Here is a 23,082-nt window from a genome sequence, read left to right as displayed (position 1 = left end):
CTACCCCCCATAATCTCCAGATCGCAACTCGTTGGACTTTGGTATTTGGCTTATTTTGGAAAGTAAATTTTCAGCTTTCCACCATATCAATTTGGAGGCTCTGAAGAAGAAATTAAGTGAGGAATGGGCCAAAATTCCACAAAAAATCATTTGTGAATTAAGTAAAGCACTCACCAAGTGTTTACAGCAGATTATTGATGCCCAGGGCGTTTACATTGAATAAAGTTTGGATATGTTGAATCTAGTAATACTATTGTATATATATATTAACATTTGGATGATATGTATTGTTTAATTTATTTGATAAATATTGACAAAAACTTTATGACGTTAATTATTGAACACCCTGTATATAAGTCTCTGAAGATTTGTTTGGTAAATTTTTACTATTCAATGCAACATGTGTAAGATGCAACATATCAGCAATAAAACAATGAACACTTCTGTGGCTTTGGAATGTTTACTATCGATATATATCGTCTGTGTGTGTGTGTGTGTGTGTGTGTGTGTGTGTGTGTGTGTGTGTGTGTGGTCACGAATAGGCTCCTATATGGTTCACTATTTTAAAAAACTGATTACATATAATGATAGAAGATGCATCGAGGATCAGGAATGGGTATGTTTGATCTGGCAAAACGGTGGTTCATAAAAATTGTGGGGTCTGTGTTCGCGCCTGCCCCCCAAAGTATGGAAATAAAAAATTAAAAAAAAACGTTTACAAGGGTTTTTGATATAGATGTACATAAGAATATTTTGATAAGTATGTTTCAACTTAAATAGGGATGGTATAATAAAAGTGTGGGGTCTACGTTCGCGCCTGTACTCCATGGAAATATGGCACAAACTTTAACAAAGACTTTTCATATCTATCTGCGTAAGTATACTTTGATAATTATGTTTCACTTTGAAGAAATATGGTATGATAAAATTATTGGGTGTTTGTTCGCGCCTGACCTCCATAGAATGTAAATATGTCATAAAGTTTAACAAGGTTTTTTAAAAGGGGTGAAGGTCCACAATAACACCTTAACTTTAATCTTAATTCACGTTAGCTTTTATTTATTTTTTTGAGTTGAATCATATTGTGGCGAATAAATTCACCTCAGAAATTCCCGTTCTTATTAAAGTGAAAGCCCCCCCCCCAAAAAAAAGTCAAGACTTTAGACAATTCTCGATACAAATTTTGCATAACTCTGTTTTTTTCTTCTCCACTTGCACGTGGCACTTTTTCGAAAATAGATAAATAGATAAATAATAAAAAATAAGAACGTTACTTGTTATCATGTCAAAAGAAGGCAAAAATTCTGCTCACATGATTATGTGTCTTTTTAAAAACATTTACATAACTTTTTTATTTGTATTTATATATCTGTTTAAGCTTTTTTTTGTCAGTGTACTAGAAGGAATTTAGTTGATTACAACCCTTTCTGCGTGTTCTTTACTTTACAATAGTACAACCCTGAATCCAACGGCGCAATACTACACCGTTCAATACTGTAAAACTGAAACGAAGCTGTTCTGCTTGAAAAGGGCGCTATTTTCTTCTTATTCATATTTATATCGATTCTTTGCTTTAAAAAACTAAAGTAATTACGTGTTTACTTTTTTAATATCCCATTTTGGCTGTTTCGAATTATTTTACTAAAGTAAGTAAAGCTTCATTATTTTTCCAAACTGTTTTTGTTTCTTTGTTTTTCGATATTTCGTCGATATTATTTAGTAAGAGTGTTTAGCAGAAAAGCCAACAAACGACTACCCGAAAAAATAAATATACAAGAAATAAATGTTACCATCGTCAATAAAAGTTCAGTTCATGTTTTTTTTTTGTTTTGAAATAGTTTTTAATGCTCTTTACTTGAAATAATTTCAGCGAACCGAAATTAAAACGAAATTTGAGGCGATAACTACTTAAATTAATTTTTATATAAACTACACATGCCATAATCGAATATTCCTCAAGCATAAAATAACGGAAAAGATTAAAATATGTTTATAAATATTCTTTACGTTGACGGAACTCTCTTAAATTGTTAACACAGAATGCTCAGGTGCCTCTCCTTCAAATTGAAAACGGGGCTCTCCATTTCAAAGTCACTGCCATTTTGATTTTTTTAAAACCGATTCGTGAATTAAAAAAAAATTTTTTTTTACAAACTACTTAAAAATACAAACCAATGAACTTTTCTACCATAAAAGTAACTTTTATTGACTATGGTAACATTTATTTCTTGTATATTTATATTATTATATATATAACATTTTCTCTTTGTAAAGAAACATCATTTTGTTTGGTCACTCTTGGCTACAAATGGAAACAAAGTTGATATAAAAAAATATATTTTTGCGAAAATTATCTTTACTTTCATCATATTTTGCTTAGGGTAAAATTTTTGAGTATCAAAACCTATCTCTTTACAACCCCCTCCTTTTCATAACCTCTCATACTTTCATCAATCACAGTCCATTTTCTGTAGGCTGTTTTTGAACCCAGTCAACGACGGGTACTTATACTAGTATATATATATATATATATATATATATATATATATATATATATATATTTAACGTCAAAGAATGAGAGTTCATATAGAAATTTTGTTTTAATTTGAATAAAATAAAATACGCATCAAGTGCGCTTGAAAGCCAAATGAAACGTAATATTAGGAAACTAAACAAATATTTTACTTGTTTGAAATTTATCACAAATATATTTCAGAGGTATCCTCCGTCTTCAGTGTGTAGTTTCTTTTTTTTTTTTTCTTCTTCCTTGCCATGTTGTAAATTTGGAGAAACAAATTTGGAAAGAGCCGCGCGTTGTTTCTAGCGGTTGTATTTTGAAATGTTTGAACTGTGCGTGGGCAACGCGAGAATAACGCGGCTCTTTACAAATTTGTTTCTCCAAATTTACAACATGGCAAGGAAGAAGAAAAAAAAAAGAAACTACACACTGAAGATGGAGTATACCTCTGAAATATATTTGTGATAAATTTCAAACAAGTAAAATATTTGTTTAGTTTCCTAATATTACGTTTCATTTGGCTTTCAAGCGCACTTGATGCATATTTTATATATATATATATATATATATACATATATATATATATATACATATATATATGGCAATTAAGCTACACAGAGGCTTTTGCGTTTTCATCCTTGTAGGGAATATGGAATTCATGTTACCGTTTTTATATTTATATGTTTTTATATATCCATTTAATGTTTAGTTTATCTAGCTAACCAACCAAGTTCATTGTTGTATTCTCCCAGTTTATATTAGCCAATGGCATGGCTTCTCTCAAACAAAGGTTCAGCTAACTTTTACTTCCTCTTCTTTTGTTCTCATTTGTATAAATTATTCAGATTACTAAGTATAAGTATAAGTTTAAACAAAAGTGGTACAACAATATTGTGGGGTCTGCATTCATGCCAGACGTCTATATAATGAGAATATTTTAGGGATGGCATCAATATACAACTGTGGAATTTCCACAGGTCCCGCAAGTCATTATAATTTCTCTCTTCATCTAATCTATAGTGAAATACATTAAATGATAAACACTTTTGTCGTTTTGTACATCTATCTTGCCAATGATGACTTATTTGATTGCTATTGTTATATTTTAACCAATGATGTCTGATGTCTGGTGCGACCAGATCAGGCTGTCTGAAGGTACGTTTCCTGACCTTGAATGCGCTAGGCATATATATATATATATGTGTGTGTGTGTGTGTGTGTGTGTGTGTGTGTGTGTGAGTGTGTTATTGTTTTTTTCTTTCTATTTGAAAAATTCAATCATATTTTTCAAAGCCGAAAACAACAATTTTCCTCTACAAAACAATCAAACCAAACACCATAGATAAACATTTGACAATATAAAGAACTTAAAGCATTAAAAGTTTTTTCCTAAAATAACTGGCTTTTGCATTAAATAATCTGAAAAGGATTGATATGCTATAAAACAAAACAAACCAAACTAATGATGAATCGTACCATCTGTCGCCAGAGAAACCTTCTTACCATTTCTTGTAAAACAAGAGGAACTTTTAAATGTCCCAATTGTAATATCCTTTTTTTTAATATCTTTTTCATGGTATACATTTTTTGTGTTTCTGGAAATCCTTTTTCCACAGAGAGCTTTCCTAGTGGAACGGGATGAGACACGGCAATCGCACAAGAAAACATGGAACGAGGCATTGGATAATCGTCGTATGAAAGAGCGAGAATATCTTGAGGCACGTCAGAAACTAGTGAGTGACTATGAAAAACAGATCCGACAAAAACGACTAAAGGGAGCGGAAGAATATCAACTGGCTAAAATTAAACTGGAAACGGAAGTCCAGGTAATCTTGTTTTTATGTCACTTCTCTTCTATATCATCTCTCTCTCTCTCTCTCTCTCTCTCTCTCTCTCTCTCCCTCTCTCTATCTATCTATCTACCTATCTATCTATCTCTTTTGCACAATTTTCCTAATCCTAAACCTAACTTCTTTTTTATGCCCCCTCTCCCTCCATCTATCACTCCCTCTCTCACTCTCTATCTCTCTATTTATTTATCTCTTTCTCAAAATTTCCTTAAGAATAATATTCAGCCTGAAAAGGGACACGACAAAAACATGTATGCAATTATGTAGCCAACAATAATTGTATAAATAAACTTATTACAATCACGCTCTGTTCATACATCGAGCCCTTTTTGATAAACACAGGATTTTCAGTTGATTTACATCTAGAAAACTAAAACTATGCAACCATTATATATATATATATATATATATATATATATATATATATATATATATATATATATATATATATATATATGCTAGCAGGGCTACTCGGCGTTGCTCGGGACCGTAAAAACAATGAGAAAATTGAAGTTGATTTTGAACATATTTGTTATTCTTCAGATAGAGGAATTTTTAATGTCTATGTATCATTAGCTTTTTCGAGCAAAAGAATATTTTACCTACCCTAGGACGGGTATTACACTTATCAAATAATTGCACCTTATCTAGGATAAGTAATTTATGCCATATATATGAAATAATGTTTCCTTTGCGGGGATGGGTAATAGAGAACATATATTTAAAATAATTTTACCTACCCTCGGACGGGTAATTAAAATACATGCATGAAACAATTTCACATACTATCGACAGGTATTGTACAATATGTTAAATAATTTCTCTTACCACCATGGCTACCATAATTTTAAGAAAACTGAAACAATTTTTAGAAAGTAGATCATTAGACTTTCCAAATTAGTACATAAATACATCATCTTGATTAAGAATTAGGCAACCATTGTTTCATCATAAATGTCAATATTACTGGGTTTTTTCCTTCGTCACTATTGGCACTAAAATTGTAAGAAAAATTATGACATTTTTAACAATGTCTCAGTAGGATTTTCAAATTAATGCATAAATACATTGACTCAGTTAGTCATTAGACAACCCTTGCTTCATTATCAAATTCCACATCACTGTGTTTTATTTTAATTCCCCACTACCGACACCAAACTTATTTTGAAAAATACTTCCTTTTCTGAAGATTACTTAGTAGGTTTTACAAACAAATACACAAATATGTTAAGTTTAGTGATTAGGCAATCCTTGCTTCACTGCAAAATTCCATATTACTGTGGTATATTCCTCCCGACTACCGATGCCATATTTTTTAGTGAAATGATATCATTTTTGGAACATAACTGAGCAGGTTTTTCAAGTAAGTATAGAAATGCATTGACACGGATTGTGATTAGGCAACTTTTACTTCACCACGAATTTCAATATTAATGTAGTTATTCCCTCCCACATACCAACAATATAATAGTAAGAGAAATTATGTCTTTTCTGGAATATGATTCCACAGATATTCTATATTTTTGGAATATGACATTGTGGGACATTGCTTTGTAACCCCAAATCGGACATTACGCTATCCAAAACAACCCCAAAAGAGAACTCAAGAGCTTGTTTGAAATTAACATAATCATTCTTCTTTCTACCCCCCCCCCCACTACAACCACCACATAATTCCCGGATGATAACATTAAAAATTAAAAAAATATGGATCACTCCCTACAGAAATTGGCCTAGTAATCTTTCATAGAAAACCAAACAATATATATGAATTAATCTAATTTTGAGATCGTAAACTGTTTCAGCCATATCCAGAATCGACTCCACAAATAAAGTAATTTTGAGATTGAAAATTGTTTAAGCCATTTCCAGGACAAACTTTCTACCACCCTCATATAATCCAAGCGACGCTGCGTATTCTGCTAGCATATATATGACCAAGACAATGTTGCTTGACTTGGTGATCTACATAAAGCATTTGGTATTCCCAAGTAGTCACCCATCTGATAATGACCAAGACAATGTTGCTTAACTTTGGTGATCTACATAAAGTATTTGGTATTTCACAGTAGTCACCAATCTGATAATACCTACCAACTGAACTATCCCAAGAATATATCGATAGGGATGGTTCCCTGGACTGACTCAAAAGAGGATCCCTCCATTACGACCAAGAGAGGTTGATATTGGCTGCACAAGACCAGGGCCTCATGACGAACGCCTTCAAAAAGATGAGTGGTCTAAGCAACAATAATAAATGCAGGTTCTGTAGCACTGAGGTTGAGAGTGTGGGCCTTCTAGTTTCTAGTTGCAAAGTCCTACTTGGAGATGGTTACTATACAGATCGCCATAACGGAGTTTGCAAATACCTTCACTGGAAGATATGTAAGAAACTCAACATTCAGTGTAGTAAAAAATCCTGGGAACATATACCCGCACGAACAGTTGAGAATGACAACTACACCATTCACTATGACTACATAATCCCGACTGGTACATATCTTGAAAACGCAGCTGTTAAACCAGATATAGTGATTTGGGATAGAGCAAACAAAAAAGCGACCATAATAGAGGTCAGTGTACCCAATGATACAGGGCTTAACAGAGCTGAGAGGGAAAAGATAACAAAGTATCAAGGACTTATGTATGATATGAAACGAAATTGGAAATTAAAAGACGTTTCAATTATACCAGTCATTATAGGAGCAACTGGGCTTATGAAAAAGAACTTTAAAAAGTATATAGCAAGCATACCCGGTGAACCAAGTGCAAGTGAAATACAAACGATTGCACTGAAAGGGACGGCTAGAATTCTGAAAAGATCTCTTGGTTGGACTCACTAAAATAGGGGTAAATGTCAGACATCTGATTGGATGTCCCACCGCCTAGAAGAAAAAGTTTAAGAAAAATGAAAAAAAAAAAAAAATAAACAAGACAATGTAGCTAAACTTTGGTGATCTACATAAAGCATTTGGCATTCCCAAGTATTCACCCAGCTTAAAATGACCATGACAATGTTGCTTAACTTTAGTGATCTACACTAAGCATTTTGTATTCCCAAGTAGTCACCCATCTGATAATGACCAAGACAATGTTGCTTAACTTTGGTGATCTACATAAAGGATTTGGTATTCCCAAGCAGTCACCCATTTGTTAATGACAAAGACAATGTTGCTTAACTTTGGTGATCTACATAAAACATTTGGTATTTCCAAGTAGTCCCCCATTTGTTAATGAAAAAGACCATGTTGCGTAAGTTTGGTGATCTACATAAAGCATTTGGTATTCCCCAGTAGTCACCCATCTAATAATGACCAAGACAATGCTGCTTAACTTTGGTTATCTACATAAAACATTTGCCATTCCCAAGCAGTTACCCATCTGATTATGACTAGACTCCATGTCGCTTAACTTTGTTGATCTACATAAAGCATAGGGTATTTCCAAGTAGTCACCCATTTGTTAATGACCTAGACAATGTTGCTTAACTTTAGAGATCTATACAATGCATTTGGAATTCCCAAGTAGTCACCAATCTGATAATGATCAAGACAATGTTTCTTAACTTTGATGATCTATACAAAGCATTTGGTATTCCCAAGTAGTCACCCATCTGATAATAGCCAACACAATGTTGCTTAACTTTGGTGATCTACATAAAGCATTTGGTATTCCCAAGTAGTAACCGATCTTCAAAATTGTCAAATTGGACCTGTAGTGCAGAAGCACCTTCAAAATTGTCAAGTTAGACCCATACTGCACAAGCACCTTCACAATTGTCAAATCGGACCTATACTGCTACAAGCACTTTCAAAATTGTCGAGTTGGACCTATACTACACAAGCACTTTCACAATATCAAATCAAGCACTTTTAAAAATTGTCGAATTTGGCCTATACTGCACAAGTACCTTTAAAATTGTCAAATCGGACCTATACTGCACAAGCACCTTCAAAATGTTTAAAATCCGACTTATACTGCACAAGCACTTTCAAAATGTTTCAAATCACACCTATACTGCACAATCACCTTAAAATTTTTCAAATCAGACCCATACTGCACAAGCACCTTAAAACTTTTGAAATCAGTCCCATACTGCAGAAGCACCTTCAAAATTGTCAAATCGGACCTATACTGCACAACACCTTCAAAATTGTCAAATCGGACCTATACTGCACAAGCACCTTCAGAATTGTAAAATAGGACCTATACAGCACAAGCACCTTAAAATTGTCAAATCGGACCTATACTGTACAAGCACCTTAAAATGTTTACATCAGACCTATACTGAACACACGCCTTAAAATTTTTCAAATCGGACCTATAATGCACAAGCACCTTAAAATTTTTCAAATCGGGCATATACTGCACAATCACCTTCAAAAATTTTCAAATCGGAGATATACAGCACAAGCACCTTCAAAATTATCAAATTGGACCTATACTGCACAAGCACCTTCAAAATTGGCGAATCGGACCTATACTTCACCTATGTCATACAATCCCGAGCGACGCTGGGTATTCTGCTAGTACATATCCACTAGGTGTGTCAGAAATTTCATGAAAAATATTGAATAATTTCACCCCGTCTTTCCAAGCTTATAACTCCTCGAAAAATGTAATTCAAGCCCTAATTTTTTTTTTTCAATTAAAGGAGCAAGGACCAAGGTTTCATTAAAAGAAAAACAAAACAAAAACAAACAACGTATTTAAAAAAAAAAAAAAAAAAGGTTTTAAACTTCGGACTTTGCAGGTAAATTTCTAAAAAACACTACTTTTTTTGTTTTAAATTTGAATATATTATTTATTGATCATTTATCTTCAATTTGTGATATATAACACTTTGGTGAGTAAATTAATTATTTACTTTTTAATAGACATTTCAAAATGGGAGGCGTGAAATCATTTGACCCTCTGTCTTTCCAAGCTTATAACTACTCGAAAAATGTAATTCAAGCCCTATTTTTTTTTCAATTAAAGGAGCTAGGACCAAGGTTTTATTTAAAAAGAAAATAACAAAAGAAAAAACAAAGAACGTGGTTAAAAAAAAAAAAAAGTTTTAAACTTCGGACAGGTAAATTTCTAAAAAACACTACTTTTTTTAAAAAAAATTTGAATATATTATTTATGGATCTTTTATCTTCAATTTGTGATATATAAAACTTTAGTGAGTAAATTAATTATTTACTTTTTAATAGACACTAGAAAATGGGGGGCGTGAATTTAAAAAAAACGTTTGTCTAAAATATTATATTCGGTTTATTGGAAAGAGCATACAATTTCACATTGACACTGAAAATATCGTAAAAATTGAATCAATAGAAAAATTTGATAGATTTTTAAAGTTTAAAAATTGAAAAATACTGAACTCGTAAAATGCAATTAATTTCATTACTGTTTAAAAAAAAATTCTATTACTTTTAAAACAACTTTATAACTTTATTAGTTTATTTTGGAAGTATAATCCATAAAGAAAATAAACAACCCACTTTTAACAGAGAAATTGCCAGTTTTTTATATTTTATTCGCAGTTTCGTGTTAGGGGTGTCAAAAATTCCTACAAAAATTCTGATACATCTACATATCCACCTATGTCATACAATCCCGGGCAATGCTGGCTCTTCTGCTAGTACACATACACCTACTTCATCCAATCCTGGGCTATGCTGGGTATGTTGCTAGTACATATATCCCCATATGTAATCCAATCCCAGGCGACGCTGGGTATTTGGCTAGTACATATATCAACCAATGTAATACAACCCCGGGCGACGCCGGGTATTAGGCTAGTACATATATCAACTAATCTTATCCGATCCCAAGCAACGCTGTGTATTCTGCTAGGAAACATTCAATGTATTTCCACCTACGTCAGGTAATCTGTTAGTACATAATACTTTTATATGAATTCCTTAAAACCCTTCCTCCTTAACTGAAGATTATATAAAAACGTAACCTCCCAATACTAAGAATGGCTTTCTGAATAATAATGTTTTTATTTCAGAATTTGGAATCAGCAGCTTAGCAATGTGTGATGTTTGGAATATGACATCTTGTCTCAATATAATATACGATAAATATATAATATGCATTTTTTGTACTTGGTCTTTATGATTGTAAAATTTCTGACGCAATATACTATATAAATAAGATCAAAGTGTAGTATCTGTTCTTAGAATTCAATCGGTTTCATCTTTCGCCCCCCTCCCACTCAGAAATTAAATTTAGAAATGCATTGTTTTATTGTTTACATTTTAAAACATTGTAAAACGATTCCTGTCTAGACATCTGTCTGCCTGTCTGTCTGTCTGTCTGTCTGTCTCTCTCTCTCTCGCTCGCTCTCTATCTGTGTGTGTGTGTGTGTCTCTCTCTCTGTTTGTTTGCGTGTGTGTGTGTGTGTATGTGTGTGTGTGTGTCTCTCTCTCTCCGTATCTATCTCTCTTTCCTATAATCAAAGAATAATAATAAAAAGAAAATGGCGCTTGGCTTAGTATTTTTAAGCGTTAATTTATTTTTGTAATTGACATTTTTGCTTGTTATTTTTCGTTTAACTATCGTATCCAATTTTTTTTAAACCCGCTAATTACTTTGGTAACGTTTTCATAAAGTGTAAGTCAATATTTTAATTCGTACGATACTTTGCATTTTTATCGATAAGATTCTCTTATTATTACACATTGAATGCAGACTTCGCCATTAAAGCGTGCTGACGTCAAGATCGCGTGACATGAATCAGCGTTTTTTGACATTCTTATAAATATCATTAGAATCGATTTAAAATGATAAGAGTTACGTAATGTTTAACGTTAAAATGTAACTTTAGAAAAACGGTCAGCTGACCAATTCAAAGTTTATCGTTTGAGACAAAAATTCGATATTTGTCGTCCGGGGTGGGGTGGGGGTTACACTTTAATATAATACCAAATTTGTGAATTTTTGTTCTGTCTGTCGAAAGTTTTTAGTGGACATACAAACACACACACACACACACACACACACACTCACATACATTTTGCCTTGTATATATATATATATATATATATATATATATATATATATATATATATATATATATATATATATATATATCTGTAGAAATATATTTTCTTATTATATATCAATCCTTATTTAAGAAGCTCAATGTAATTCAGAGCAATATAGAGAATAAATGACAAAAAGTTATATTCCAAAATTCATGATGTTGATCATCTTATAATGTATTCCTCTAATTCAGTTGAAGAATTGTATAAGTCATTTATTCTCTCTCTCTCTCTCTCTCTCTCTCTCTCTCTCTCTCTATATATATATATATATATATATATATATATATATATATATATATATATATATATATAACTCTTGGTTCGTTCAAAGTGAATAAAACCATATTTCTACATTACCAATTTAATTGAAATTTTCAGAAAATTTATCTGTAAACTCAAGAAATGCTTGCCTGTTATTAAAATAAATTAAGATCGCAAATTATAAAAAATATATCAAATAAAATAAAAATATTTTTCGTAACTGCGAGACTGTCTGCCATTTCATTTCCGGTAGAAATGAGCCTTTCACGTGCACCACACGTTGACGACTTTCGAATTACAATATTTAGCTATCTATTTCATAGATTGGTAAAAAAAAAATTCCCTATTTTTTAAATTATATATATATATATATATATTTGTACTTTAACCTTACAATTGAATAAAGAAAAAAAAAATATCATAAAACATTAATTAAACTTGGAAATATGATTTAAAAAATAGTGCGGATCGGTAAGTGCACTAGCACCATTTGTTTATCTTAATTTTTTATTTTTAAAAGCTTTCCTGGCGAAGTCACCCCAAACCTAACGTGTCTGATACAGTCTGCCGCCATTTGTATTTTTCAAATATACCGATAAACACTGCATGTTCTTGAACCGATTAAACATTATACATTGCATAAAAACACTACAATTTTATCCAGTTAGGTAGAACATTTACTTTTCTTGCCTTTCATAACATTTATTTGTTATATATTTATTTTTTGACAACTTCTTTGTATTTGTATTTAGTAATACAAACCCTTTTCATTTAATGTAACGTTTAGTCGGCTCGAAAAACAGTGTTTATCAGTGTATTTGAAAGATACAAATAGTGGCGGACATTGTTGATTACGTTAAGTTTGAGAAAGTGAGTTAAAACTAAAAAACTATACAAAATACTGTCACAAACCCACCGATTATGTCAGCCTATGTCATGGTAACATACATTCGGTGGGTTTTTGACACTGTATTGTATGGTTTTTTAGTTTTCAACTTACTTTCCCAAACTTAACGTATTCAACAGAGTCTGCAACCATTTCTGTTTTTCGAGCCGATTAAACATTTTACATTACATAAAAACACTAAACAATTATCCAGTTAGGTAGGAACGTTAACTTACCTTACCTTTGCTTTCATTTATTTGTTTTTGGAGAACTTTTTCGAATCTGTGTAGAGTAACTCCCCCCCCCCATCACTCAAATATTAATTACTAACTCACATTTTTGTATACAGAAAACAAAAAAACAAAAACAAAACATTTAGCGTTTCAACATTTTTGCTACGTTCAGCTTTATCCACTGATTGTTGGTCGAGCCCAAGTCATGATTGACGGTAATCCCGAGGATCAGGATCCAATTCTGCTAGAGTACCATTTTTTTCATTTTCGCCTTTTTTTTTCTAACTTTTTGGAGTGGATTGCTGTACTAAGAATATAAGAAACATGCATTTTCTTTTTTTGTTAGAATTTTCCATTACACCAAATTGAGCCACAGCAACGCGTGGCAGGGTACAGCTAGTATATATATATATATATATATATATATATATATATATATATCTATATATATCTATATATATATATATATATATATATATATATATATATATATATATATATATATATAGTGATTTAAAGGTTATGAGGGTTTTTGGAAGCATGAAAAACGATGTTACTTTTTGTATTTAATATTTTTATTGATATTTTTTATATTTCAAGCGGACCTCAGCTCTTGGTCACAAAAAAGTATCGAAATGAAAAAGAAAAAGAAAACCGTTGAAAGAAATGGAGATTTGTAGCGTGGACAGCGTTCATTCCTAGCAATCATGTTCGAAAAAGTTCACGTGAATTATTTTAGCCGTTTGTGGGAGAAGATTGTGTTTTTTAATATTTTTTTTAATGTTGGAACATAAAAGCGTTTAATTTAAACGGCAAAAATGAGACGCAATTGATTTCAATATGTATAATGGAATAGAAATGAAATTGTTGAACGGTAAAAATAATGTCATTATTAGTTATGAATAATAATAATAATAATAATAATAATAATAATAATAATAATAATAATAAAACTACTGAAGAGGGCAGAGTTAGAGACAAAGTATTTAATGAAACTACAAGTAAGTCATAGATCTTACTTAGTAAAAAATAGTGAAGCAGAGGGAATAGGTGGAAGAAAAAGTGATTTCACGTGATGGTCTGATGAAGGGTTCCCTCTGATGAGAAGGAAAGTATTTCTTTGAAACTCCGCGGATTAAGGACTATCCACTTATTTTGTGCTTCCTTTTTAAAAAATTTGTTTTTAACTCTTTTTCAAATTGTTTTTTAACATCTTTTATTAACTACTTATTCTTATTATAAGCTCTATTTCCTATTTGGTTTTGTTGGTGCAAAAATAATGTCGTTTTTTGACGTTCAACTATATATAAAAAAAACGACATTATTTTATGCACCTACCTAATATATATATATATATATATATATATATATATATATATATAAATTTTATATGTTGACTAGCAGAGAGACCCAACGTTGCCCAGGATCGAATGATGACTAACAAATGTTTCACACTCCTATATTTTTATTGTCATCGAAATCGGTGAAATTGCCTATTTTCCAATCAAATCAGTTGATGCCTGCTCTAGTTGGGAACCCATCGCTGTGCACTGGGAGGAAGCTTTACATGCCTTTTGCAGTGACTTAGTCCACAATACATTGTAGTCTACGTTGCATTCATTTTGAACGCGCTCCTTTCATATCAAATAACTACTGTTGATTTTATATGCCTCGCTTTACTGCTTGCGTGGTGTTAATAACTTCAATTTAAGTTTAAAATACAAAAGTCAAGTATCATGGTACAATTGTGCTTTAAACGGAAACAGTCATTTCAAAGAAGCTAATGTTGATTTTATATGTCGGGTCTTTCGGCTTATGTGGTAATAAAACTTCTCAAATGCACTTGTGATGTTAGGCTGTGTAAGGTGTTAATTTTGGTCAAAATCATCTGTTCCTTCTTTCATCGGATGTAATTATAGTGCTAAAAAAATTGGCATTTCAATTATAGTGCTCAAAGAGCTTCAACCAGAATTAGCTCCCAGACTTACAAAACTGTTTAAGTGTTGTCTTAATGAGAATTGCTTCCCAACACCTTGGAAAATCTCATCGGTATGTCTTGTATTTAAGAATTCAGGTGATCGGTCATCTCCCTCTCAGTACAGACCAATAAGTCTCCTGTGTGTCATGAGTAAGTTACTTGAGTCTGTGTTAAATAGAGTAGTAGTCAACCACCTCAACAAAAATAACCTTTTTAGTGACATGCAATATGATTTCCGTCCTGCTAGATCTACAGCAGATGTGCTTACGGTTATTTCTCATAGGATTAGCGAAATTCTCAATGGAGGCTTCCTTTCTAGGAAAATTGCTCTTGACATATCAAAGGCCTTTGATAGGGTATGGCATAAAGGTCTACTTTACAAGATTTTCAGCTAGGTATAGCTGGAAATGTCTTCTCAATTATTAAATCATTTCTCTCTGATAGGCTCATAAGAGTGGTGGTTGCTGGGCAGAAATCAGAAGTTTATAGTATTAATGCTGGAGTACCTTATGGTTCCATCCTGGGCCCAACTCTCTTCCTGATCTACATTGATGATTTTCCAAATCACATCCTTAGATCATTCGTAGACATTTTTGCTGATTTCACTACCATCTATGGCAACTCATCAAAGGCCATAAATGACAAAGTTCTCTCTGATTCTCTCTCCTTTGATTTTGAGCATGTGGTACAACGAGGAAAAAAGTTGCTGGTTACTTTTAATTCATCTAAAACCAAGCTTCTATCTTTACATCATCAACGCTCTGATCCCCATCTGGCATCAATTGAAATGAATGGCTCTCGTCTTGCGGAAGCTCCATGTTTTGACAAGCTTCTGGGCTTGACCTTTACTCCTGATCTAAAATGGAATACGTACATCAAATCCGTTATCAAGGTCGCTGGAAAAATGATGGGATCCTTCTGTCGATTCAGTAGATATCTACCTGCTGACGCAATTCTCTACCTATATAAAAGCCAGGTACATCCAAGGATGGAGTATTGTCGTCACATCTAGGCAGGAGCTGCTAGGAAAACCTTATCCTGCCTTGACAGAGTTCAGACTAGACTGCATAGCCTAGTGGAGATGCCCTTTTCTCTTCCCTGCAACCTCTTTTTCACAGAAGAAATGCTGTGAGCCTGTCTCTGCTTTATCATTATTTTCATGACAAGTGCTCGTCTGAGCTCCAATCTATGGTCTCCCCTTGCCAAACTTTCATGAGAGATGAGTCTAGTTGAAAACGCTATCAATAATTTCACCCACTCTTCATCTGTGCCTAAACCTAAACGTAGATTCTATGAACAAAGCTTCTTTGCTAGGATTGCACACTTGTGGAACTCTCTTCCATTTACCTGCTTTCCAGCTGACTACAATATGGCCGTCTTCAAGTCCAATGTAAACAAGTTCTTGATGAGCCGTTTCTCTTAAGTAATCCAATTTACTAAATTTGCACTTCTACCGATTACTATGATATTGTCCTTTTGACCACTATACACTCTTTAGCCCTTATCCATGAGTGGCCTCTGGGCCTTGATAAGTGGTGATTCGTTTGTGAAAAATATATACTAGCAGGATCTGTTAATCTGCCTCCTACCTAGCAAAGAAGTAAACTACGGTAGTTGCTGGTGGCCACTGCAGTCCCTGAATAAATGCAGACATTGGCGGCCGTGCTGAAATGAAATAATACAAGTATGAAAAAAAGTCCATTAGAATAATAATGGAAAGTATAAACAGAAGTTTTAGAGATTAAGGATTCTCACTGTATATGAACTATTTAGAGTGATCAAAATCAGTGGTAGCTGTTTATGTTTGCTGTTCAAGCCTTCTTCTTCTTCTTTTCAACCGATAAGAGTAAATTAAATTCCAGTTTCATGCCATCCTTTTTTAACGTCTAAAACAAAACAATTCACCTTCTTTGAATATTGTCATATTAAGAACAGCGTTTGGAATAGACATCCCAAACTCCCCATGTTAAGAACGGCTTTCAGAATAGGCACGACCAACTTCCCCATCATAAGAATGGCGTTCGGAATAGACACCTCCAACATCCCCATATACAGAACGGTATTCGGAGTAGACAACCCCATTTTTTCGAGAGGGGGATGGAAAAGTAATTCCCCCAAATTTAACTGTGATCATCGTAGTCAGCATATCCACCCACAAATGCTAAAATAAAAATTGGGTTGGGAGGTGGCAGTGTCGGTAGGAGAGAAGTAGATTTGTTTATAGCGTGTGCATACAAACCTGGCAGCCAGTGAATTACAGTGCATGATACAGGTCTTTATATCTCTATAAGTACTTTTCTCCACAAAATTTGAATGAGATTTTCTCAATCAGCATAAAAGTTGTAATTTTAAAGGCAATTGTGGAGATAGCCTTAATGTACAAATTTACCTCCCCCCACAAAAAACGTTAACGTATGCGCACTTTCGAGAATTAGTCCGGAAAAGAAATTTAAATAAAATACTCCACTGAATTCAATCCCATAATTAATTAAATTTACGTTAAAACTGTAGGGTAAATGGTGGGAAAAGTTGGTAAGACTCAATTTTCAAACACGCCGGTAGGTTTGTCAGTTGAGGTATGTAAGCACGAATTGGAAAATATCTTAACAGTTTAACAAAATATATCAGATATTAACTGAGATAAACATAGTTATTTGCAAAGGTATGCAATAAAAAAAACTATAAAATCAATGAATGTAAAAAGTTTACGTATTTTTATATAGAACACCTAAAATATAGACAACTGAGAGAGAGAGAGAGAGAGAGAGAGAGAGAGAGAGAGAGAGAGAGAGAGAGAGAGGAGAATAATATACGCAGCGAGAGAATCCAGTAGCTGAGATTGATGAAACGTTTAGTTTTAAATTAGCGACAATAAAAGCCAAAGTTGTGTTTTTCTTTGGTAATGCACCATGACGGGAACACACGTACACAGAAAGACATGTATATGTAAACAAAGGAACGTGCTAGAGAAAAATTTTTTTAATGTAAATATATTGTAAGTTTACTGACTATCTATATATAGGGTGGCCCAAAAGTAGGTTTACAGTTATCAAACTATCGTTTAGTAGTAAAGTATGAAAAGTATGAAATATGAAGTGCTGACGCCTCTGAGTAGCCTAATAGCCATAAAGAATAAAAAATATATGGCAATTAAGCTACACAGACGCGTCCACACTTCATATTTCATACTTTTTCATACTTTACTACTAAACGATAGTTTAATAACTGTAAACCTACTTTTAGACCACCCTGTATATATACATTAAATATTTTTTCTTTGTTGCAATAGTTATAAAAACAGATGTTGTATTTTTTGTGCCAGGTCATCGACGGGCCAAATAATGTTTATGAGTGACACCATTTTTTTAAATTGTAATAATTGTTCGTTTATATAGAGTAAAATAGAATTTTATAATATGAGAATATTCAGAGCTCAGCCAATGAGAATTGTTGACATTTTAGAAGGAAGAAATAATTTTTGGAGCGGTAAATGGAAAGGTAATGGTATGTCTATGAATATATGATCCAGTTACGAAGGATGCCAGGAAAATATAGTTATAATGTATATATTTCTTCCCAGTGATGACTGGGGGCGGTATGAGGGCTGTAGATAGAAAAAATAGGAACTACTTTCTAAAGATGATGCGACTGTGTTACTCCTAGGATGAAATGTAGGATTTTATTATAACGAATAAATGTATCTATAATGTTGTTCTAAAATGACATAAGATAGTGACCAATAGTCTTGATATAATAAATTTGTATGTGGCATCTGTTGTTGCAAACTTACGGTACTTTGCGACAGAGGTGAATTTCTGTCATCAGGAGATATATATCTAACTCATGCATACACACAGACACACACAACTCTAGCACATCCTCCACACATATCTAGGGACATGTCAACCGTTCACTAGGAATGATCGTTATTATCGGGTCATCTGTCCATCACTCATCTTCTGTTGCATTCCGATCTTCGTCATCTGTCCATCACTCATCTTCTGTTGCATCCCGATCTTCGTCATCTGTCCATCACTCACCTTCTGTTGCATCCCGATCTTCGTCATCTGTCCATCACTCATCTTCTGTTGCATCCCGATCTTCGTCATCTGTCCATCACTCATCTTCTGTTGCATCCCGATCTTCGTCATCTGTCCATCACTCATATTCTGTTGCATTCCGATCTTCGTCATCTGTCCATCACTCATATTGTGTTGCATCCCGATCTTCGTCATCTGTCCATCACTCATCTTCTGTTGCATTCCGATCTTCGTCATCTGTCCATCACTCATCTTCTGTTGCATCCCGATCTTCGTCATCTGTCCATCACTCATCTTCTGTTGCATCCCGATCTTCGTCATCTGTCCATCACTCATCTTCTGTTGCATTCCGATCTTCGTCATCTGTCCATCACTCATCTTCTGTTGCATCCCGATCTTCGTCATCTGTCCATCACTCATCTCCTGTTGCATCCCGATCTTCGTCATCTGTCCATCACTCATCTTCTGTTGCATCCCGATCTTCGTCATCTGTTCATCACTCATCTTCTGTTGCATTCCGATCTTCGTCATCTGTCCATCACTCATCTTCTGTTGCATCCCGATCTTCGTCATCTGTCCATCACTCATCTTCTGTTGCATCCCGATCTTCGTCATCTGTCCATCACTCATCTTCTGTTGCATCCCGATCTTCGTCATCTGTCCATCACTCATCTTCTGTTGCATTCCGATCTTCGTCATCTGTCCATCACTCATCTTCTGTTGCATTCCGATCTCCGTCATCTGTCCATCACTCATCTTCTGTTGCATCCCGATCTTCGTCATCTGTCCATCACTACTCTTCTGTTGCATCCCGATCTTCGTCATCTGTCCATCACTCATCTTCTGTTGCATTCCGATCTTCGTCATCTGTCCATCACTCATCTTCTGTTGCATTCCGATCTTCGTCATCTGTCCATCACTCATATTCTGTTGCATTCCGATCTTCGTCATCTGTCCATCACTCATCTTCTGTTGCATCCCGATCTTCGTCATCTTTCCATCACTCATCTTCTGTTGCATTCCGATCTTCGTCATCTGTCCATCACTCATATTCTGTTGCATTCCGATCTTCGTCATCTGTCCATCACTCATATTCTGTTGCATCCCGATCTTCGTCATCTGTCCATCACTCATATTCTGTTGCATTCCGATCTTCGTCATCTGTCCATCACTCATATTCTGTTGCATTCCGATCTTCGTCATCTGTCCATCACTCATCTTCTGTTGCATTCCGATCTTCGTCATCTGTCCATCACTCATCTTCTGTTGCATTCCGATCTTCGTCATCTGTCCATCACTCATATTGTGTTGCATCCCGATCTTCGTCATCTGTCCATCACTCATCTTCTGTTGCATTCCGATCTTCGTCATCTGTCCATCACTCATCTTCTGTTGCATCCCGATCTTCGTCATCTGTCCATCACTCATCTTCTGTTGCATTCCGATCTTCGTCATCTGTCCATCACTCATCTTCTGTTGCATTCCGATCTCCGTCATCTGTCCATCACTCATCTTCTGTTGCATCCCGATCTTCGTCATCTGTCCATCACTCATCTTCTGTTGCATTCCGATCTTCGTCATCTGTCCATCACTCATCTTCTGTTGCATCCCGATCTCCGTCATCTGTCCATCACTCATCTTCTGTTGCATCCCGATCTTCGTCATCTGTCCATCACTCATCTTCTGTTGCATCCCGATCTTCGTAATCTGTCCATCACTCATCTTCTGTTGCATTCCGATCTTCGTCATCTGTCCATCACTCATCTTCTGTTGCATCCCGATCTTCGTCATCTGTCGATCACTCATCTTCTGTTGCATCCCGATCTTCGTCATCTGTCCATCACTCATCTTCTGTTGCATCCCGATCTTCGTCATCTGTCCATCACTCATCTTCTGTTGCTTCCCGATCTTCGTCATCTGTCCATCACTCATCTTCTGTTGCATTCCGATCTTCGTCATCTGTCAATCACTTATCTTCTCTTGCATCCCGATCTCCGTCATCTGTCCATCACTCATCTTCTGTTGCGTCTCGATCTTCGTCATCTGTCTATCACTCATATTCTGTTGCATCCCGATCTTCGTCATCTGTCCATCACTCATCTTCTGTTGCATCCCGATCTTCGTAATCTGTCCATCACTCATCTTCTGTTGCATTCCGATCTTCGTCATCTGTCCATCACTCATCTTCTGTTGCATCCCGATCTTCGTCATCTGTCCATCACTCATCTTCTGTTGCACCCCGATCTCCGCTATCTGTCCATCACTCATCTTCTGTTGCATCCCGATCTTCGTCATCTGTCCATCACTCATATTCTGTTGCATCCCGATCTTCGTCATCTGTCCATCACTCATATTCTGTTGCATTCCGATCTTCGTAATCTGTCCATCACTCATATTCTGTTGCATTCCGATCTTCGTCATCTGTCCATCACTCATCTTCTGTTGCATCCCGATCTTCGTCATCTGTCCATCACTCATATTCTGTTGCATCCCGATCTTCGTAATCTGTCCATCACTCATCTTCTGTTGCATTCCGATCTTCGTCATCTGTCCATCACTCATCTTCTGTTGCATCCCGATCTTCGTCATCTGTCCATCACTCATCTTCTGTTGCATCCCGATCTTCGTCATCTGTCCATCACTCATCTTCTGTTGCATCCCGATCTTCGTCATCTGTCAATCACTCATCTTCTGTTGCTTCCCGATCTTCGTCATCTGTCCATCACTCATCTTCTGTTGCATTCCGATCTTCGTCATCTGTCAATCACTTATCTTCTCTTGCATCCCGATCTCCGTCATCTGTCCATCACTCATCTTCTGTTGCGTCTCGATCTTCGTCATCTGTCTATCACTCATATTCTGTTGCATCCCGATCTTCGTCATCTGTCTATCACTCATCTTCTGTTGCATCCCGATCTTCGTCGTCTGTCCATCACTCATCTTCTGTTGCATCCCGATCTTCGTCATCTGTCCATCACTCATCTTCTGTTGCATCCCGATCTTCGTAATCTGTCCATCACTCATCTTCTGTTGCATTCCGATCTTCGTCATCTGTCCATCACTCATCTTCTGTTGCATCCCGATCTTCGTCATCTGTCCATCACTCATATTCTGTTGCACCCCGATCTCCGTCATCTGTCCATCACTCATCTTCTGTTGCATCCCGATCTTCGTCATCTGTCCATCACTCATATTCTGTTGCATCCCGATCTTCGTCATCTGTCCATCACTCATATTCTGTTGCATTCCGATCTTCGTAATCTGTCCATCACTCATCTTCTGTTGCATTCCGATCTTCGTCATCTGTCCATCACTCATCTTCTGTTGCATCCAGATCTTCGTCATCTGTCCATCACTCATCTTCTGTTGCATCCCGATCTTCGTCATCTGTCCATCACTCATCTTCTGTTGCATCCAGATCTTCGTCATCTGTCCATCACTCATCTTCTGTTGCATTCCGATCTTCGTCATCTGTCCATCACTCATCTTCTGTTGCATCCCGATCTCCGTCATCTGTCCATCACTCATCTTCTGTTGCATCCCGATCTTCGTCATCTGTCCATCACTCATCTTCTGTTGCATCCCGATCTTCGTCATCTGTCCATCACTCATCTTCTGTTGCATTCCGATCTTCGTCATCTGTCCATCACTCATCTTCTGTTGCATCCCGATCTTCGTCATCTGTCCATCACTCATCTTCTGTTGCATCCCGATCTTCGTCATCTGTCCATCACTCATCTTCTGTTGCATCCCGATCTTCGTCATCTGTCCATCACTCATCTTCTGTTGCTTCCCGATCTTCGTCATCTGTCCATCACTCATCTTCTGTTGCATTCCGATCTTCGTCATCTGTCAATCACTTATCTTCTCTTGCATCCCGATCTCCGTCATCTGTCCATCACTCATCTTCTGTTGCGTCTCGATCTTCGTCATCTGTCTATCACTCATATTCTGTTGCATCCCGATCTTCGTCATCTGTCTATCACTCATCTTCTGTTGCATCCCGATCTTCGTCGTCTGTCCATCACTCATCTTCTGTTGCATCCCGATCTTCGTCATCTGTCCATCACTCATCTTCTGTTGCATCCCGATCTTCGTAATCTGTCCATCACTCATCTTCTGTTGCATTCCGATCTTCGTCATCTGTCCATCACTCATCTTCTGTTGCATCCCGATCTTCGTCATCTGTCCATCACTCATATTCTGTTGCACCCCGATCTCCGTCATCTGTCCATCACTCATCTTCTGTTGCATCCCGATCTTCGTCATCTGT

At 35.4% G+C, this 23,082-nt stretch overlaps 1 protein-coding gene across 1 annotated transcript in view; it reads left to right on the top strand.

The window, feature by feature from the left end:
* The window catches only part of LOC145254857 (dynein regulatory complex protein 1-like), a 103,630-nt gene that overhangs the window by 27,842 nt on the left and 52,706 nt on the right, over positions 1-23,082 (top strand). Inside the window, exon 8 of the mRNA XM_080113711.1 lies at positions 4,135-4,344. Coding sequence (XP_079969837.1) covers positions 4,135-4,344 — 210 coding nt within the window. The remainder of the gene's footprint in view (positions 1-4,134; positions 4,345-23,082) is intronic.

Source organism: Euprymna scolopes, chromosome 30 (assembly GCF_053919585.1).
Source record: "Euprymna scolopes isolate OS-2025 chromosome 30, ASM5391958v1, whole genome shotgun sequence".
NCBI lineage: Eukaryota > Metazoa > Mollusca > Cephalopoda > Sepiida > Sepiolidae > Euprymna > Euprymna scolopes.
Note: the sequence above shows the minus strand (reverse complement) of the source record. Positions and strands in the feature narration are given on the sequence as shown.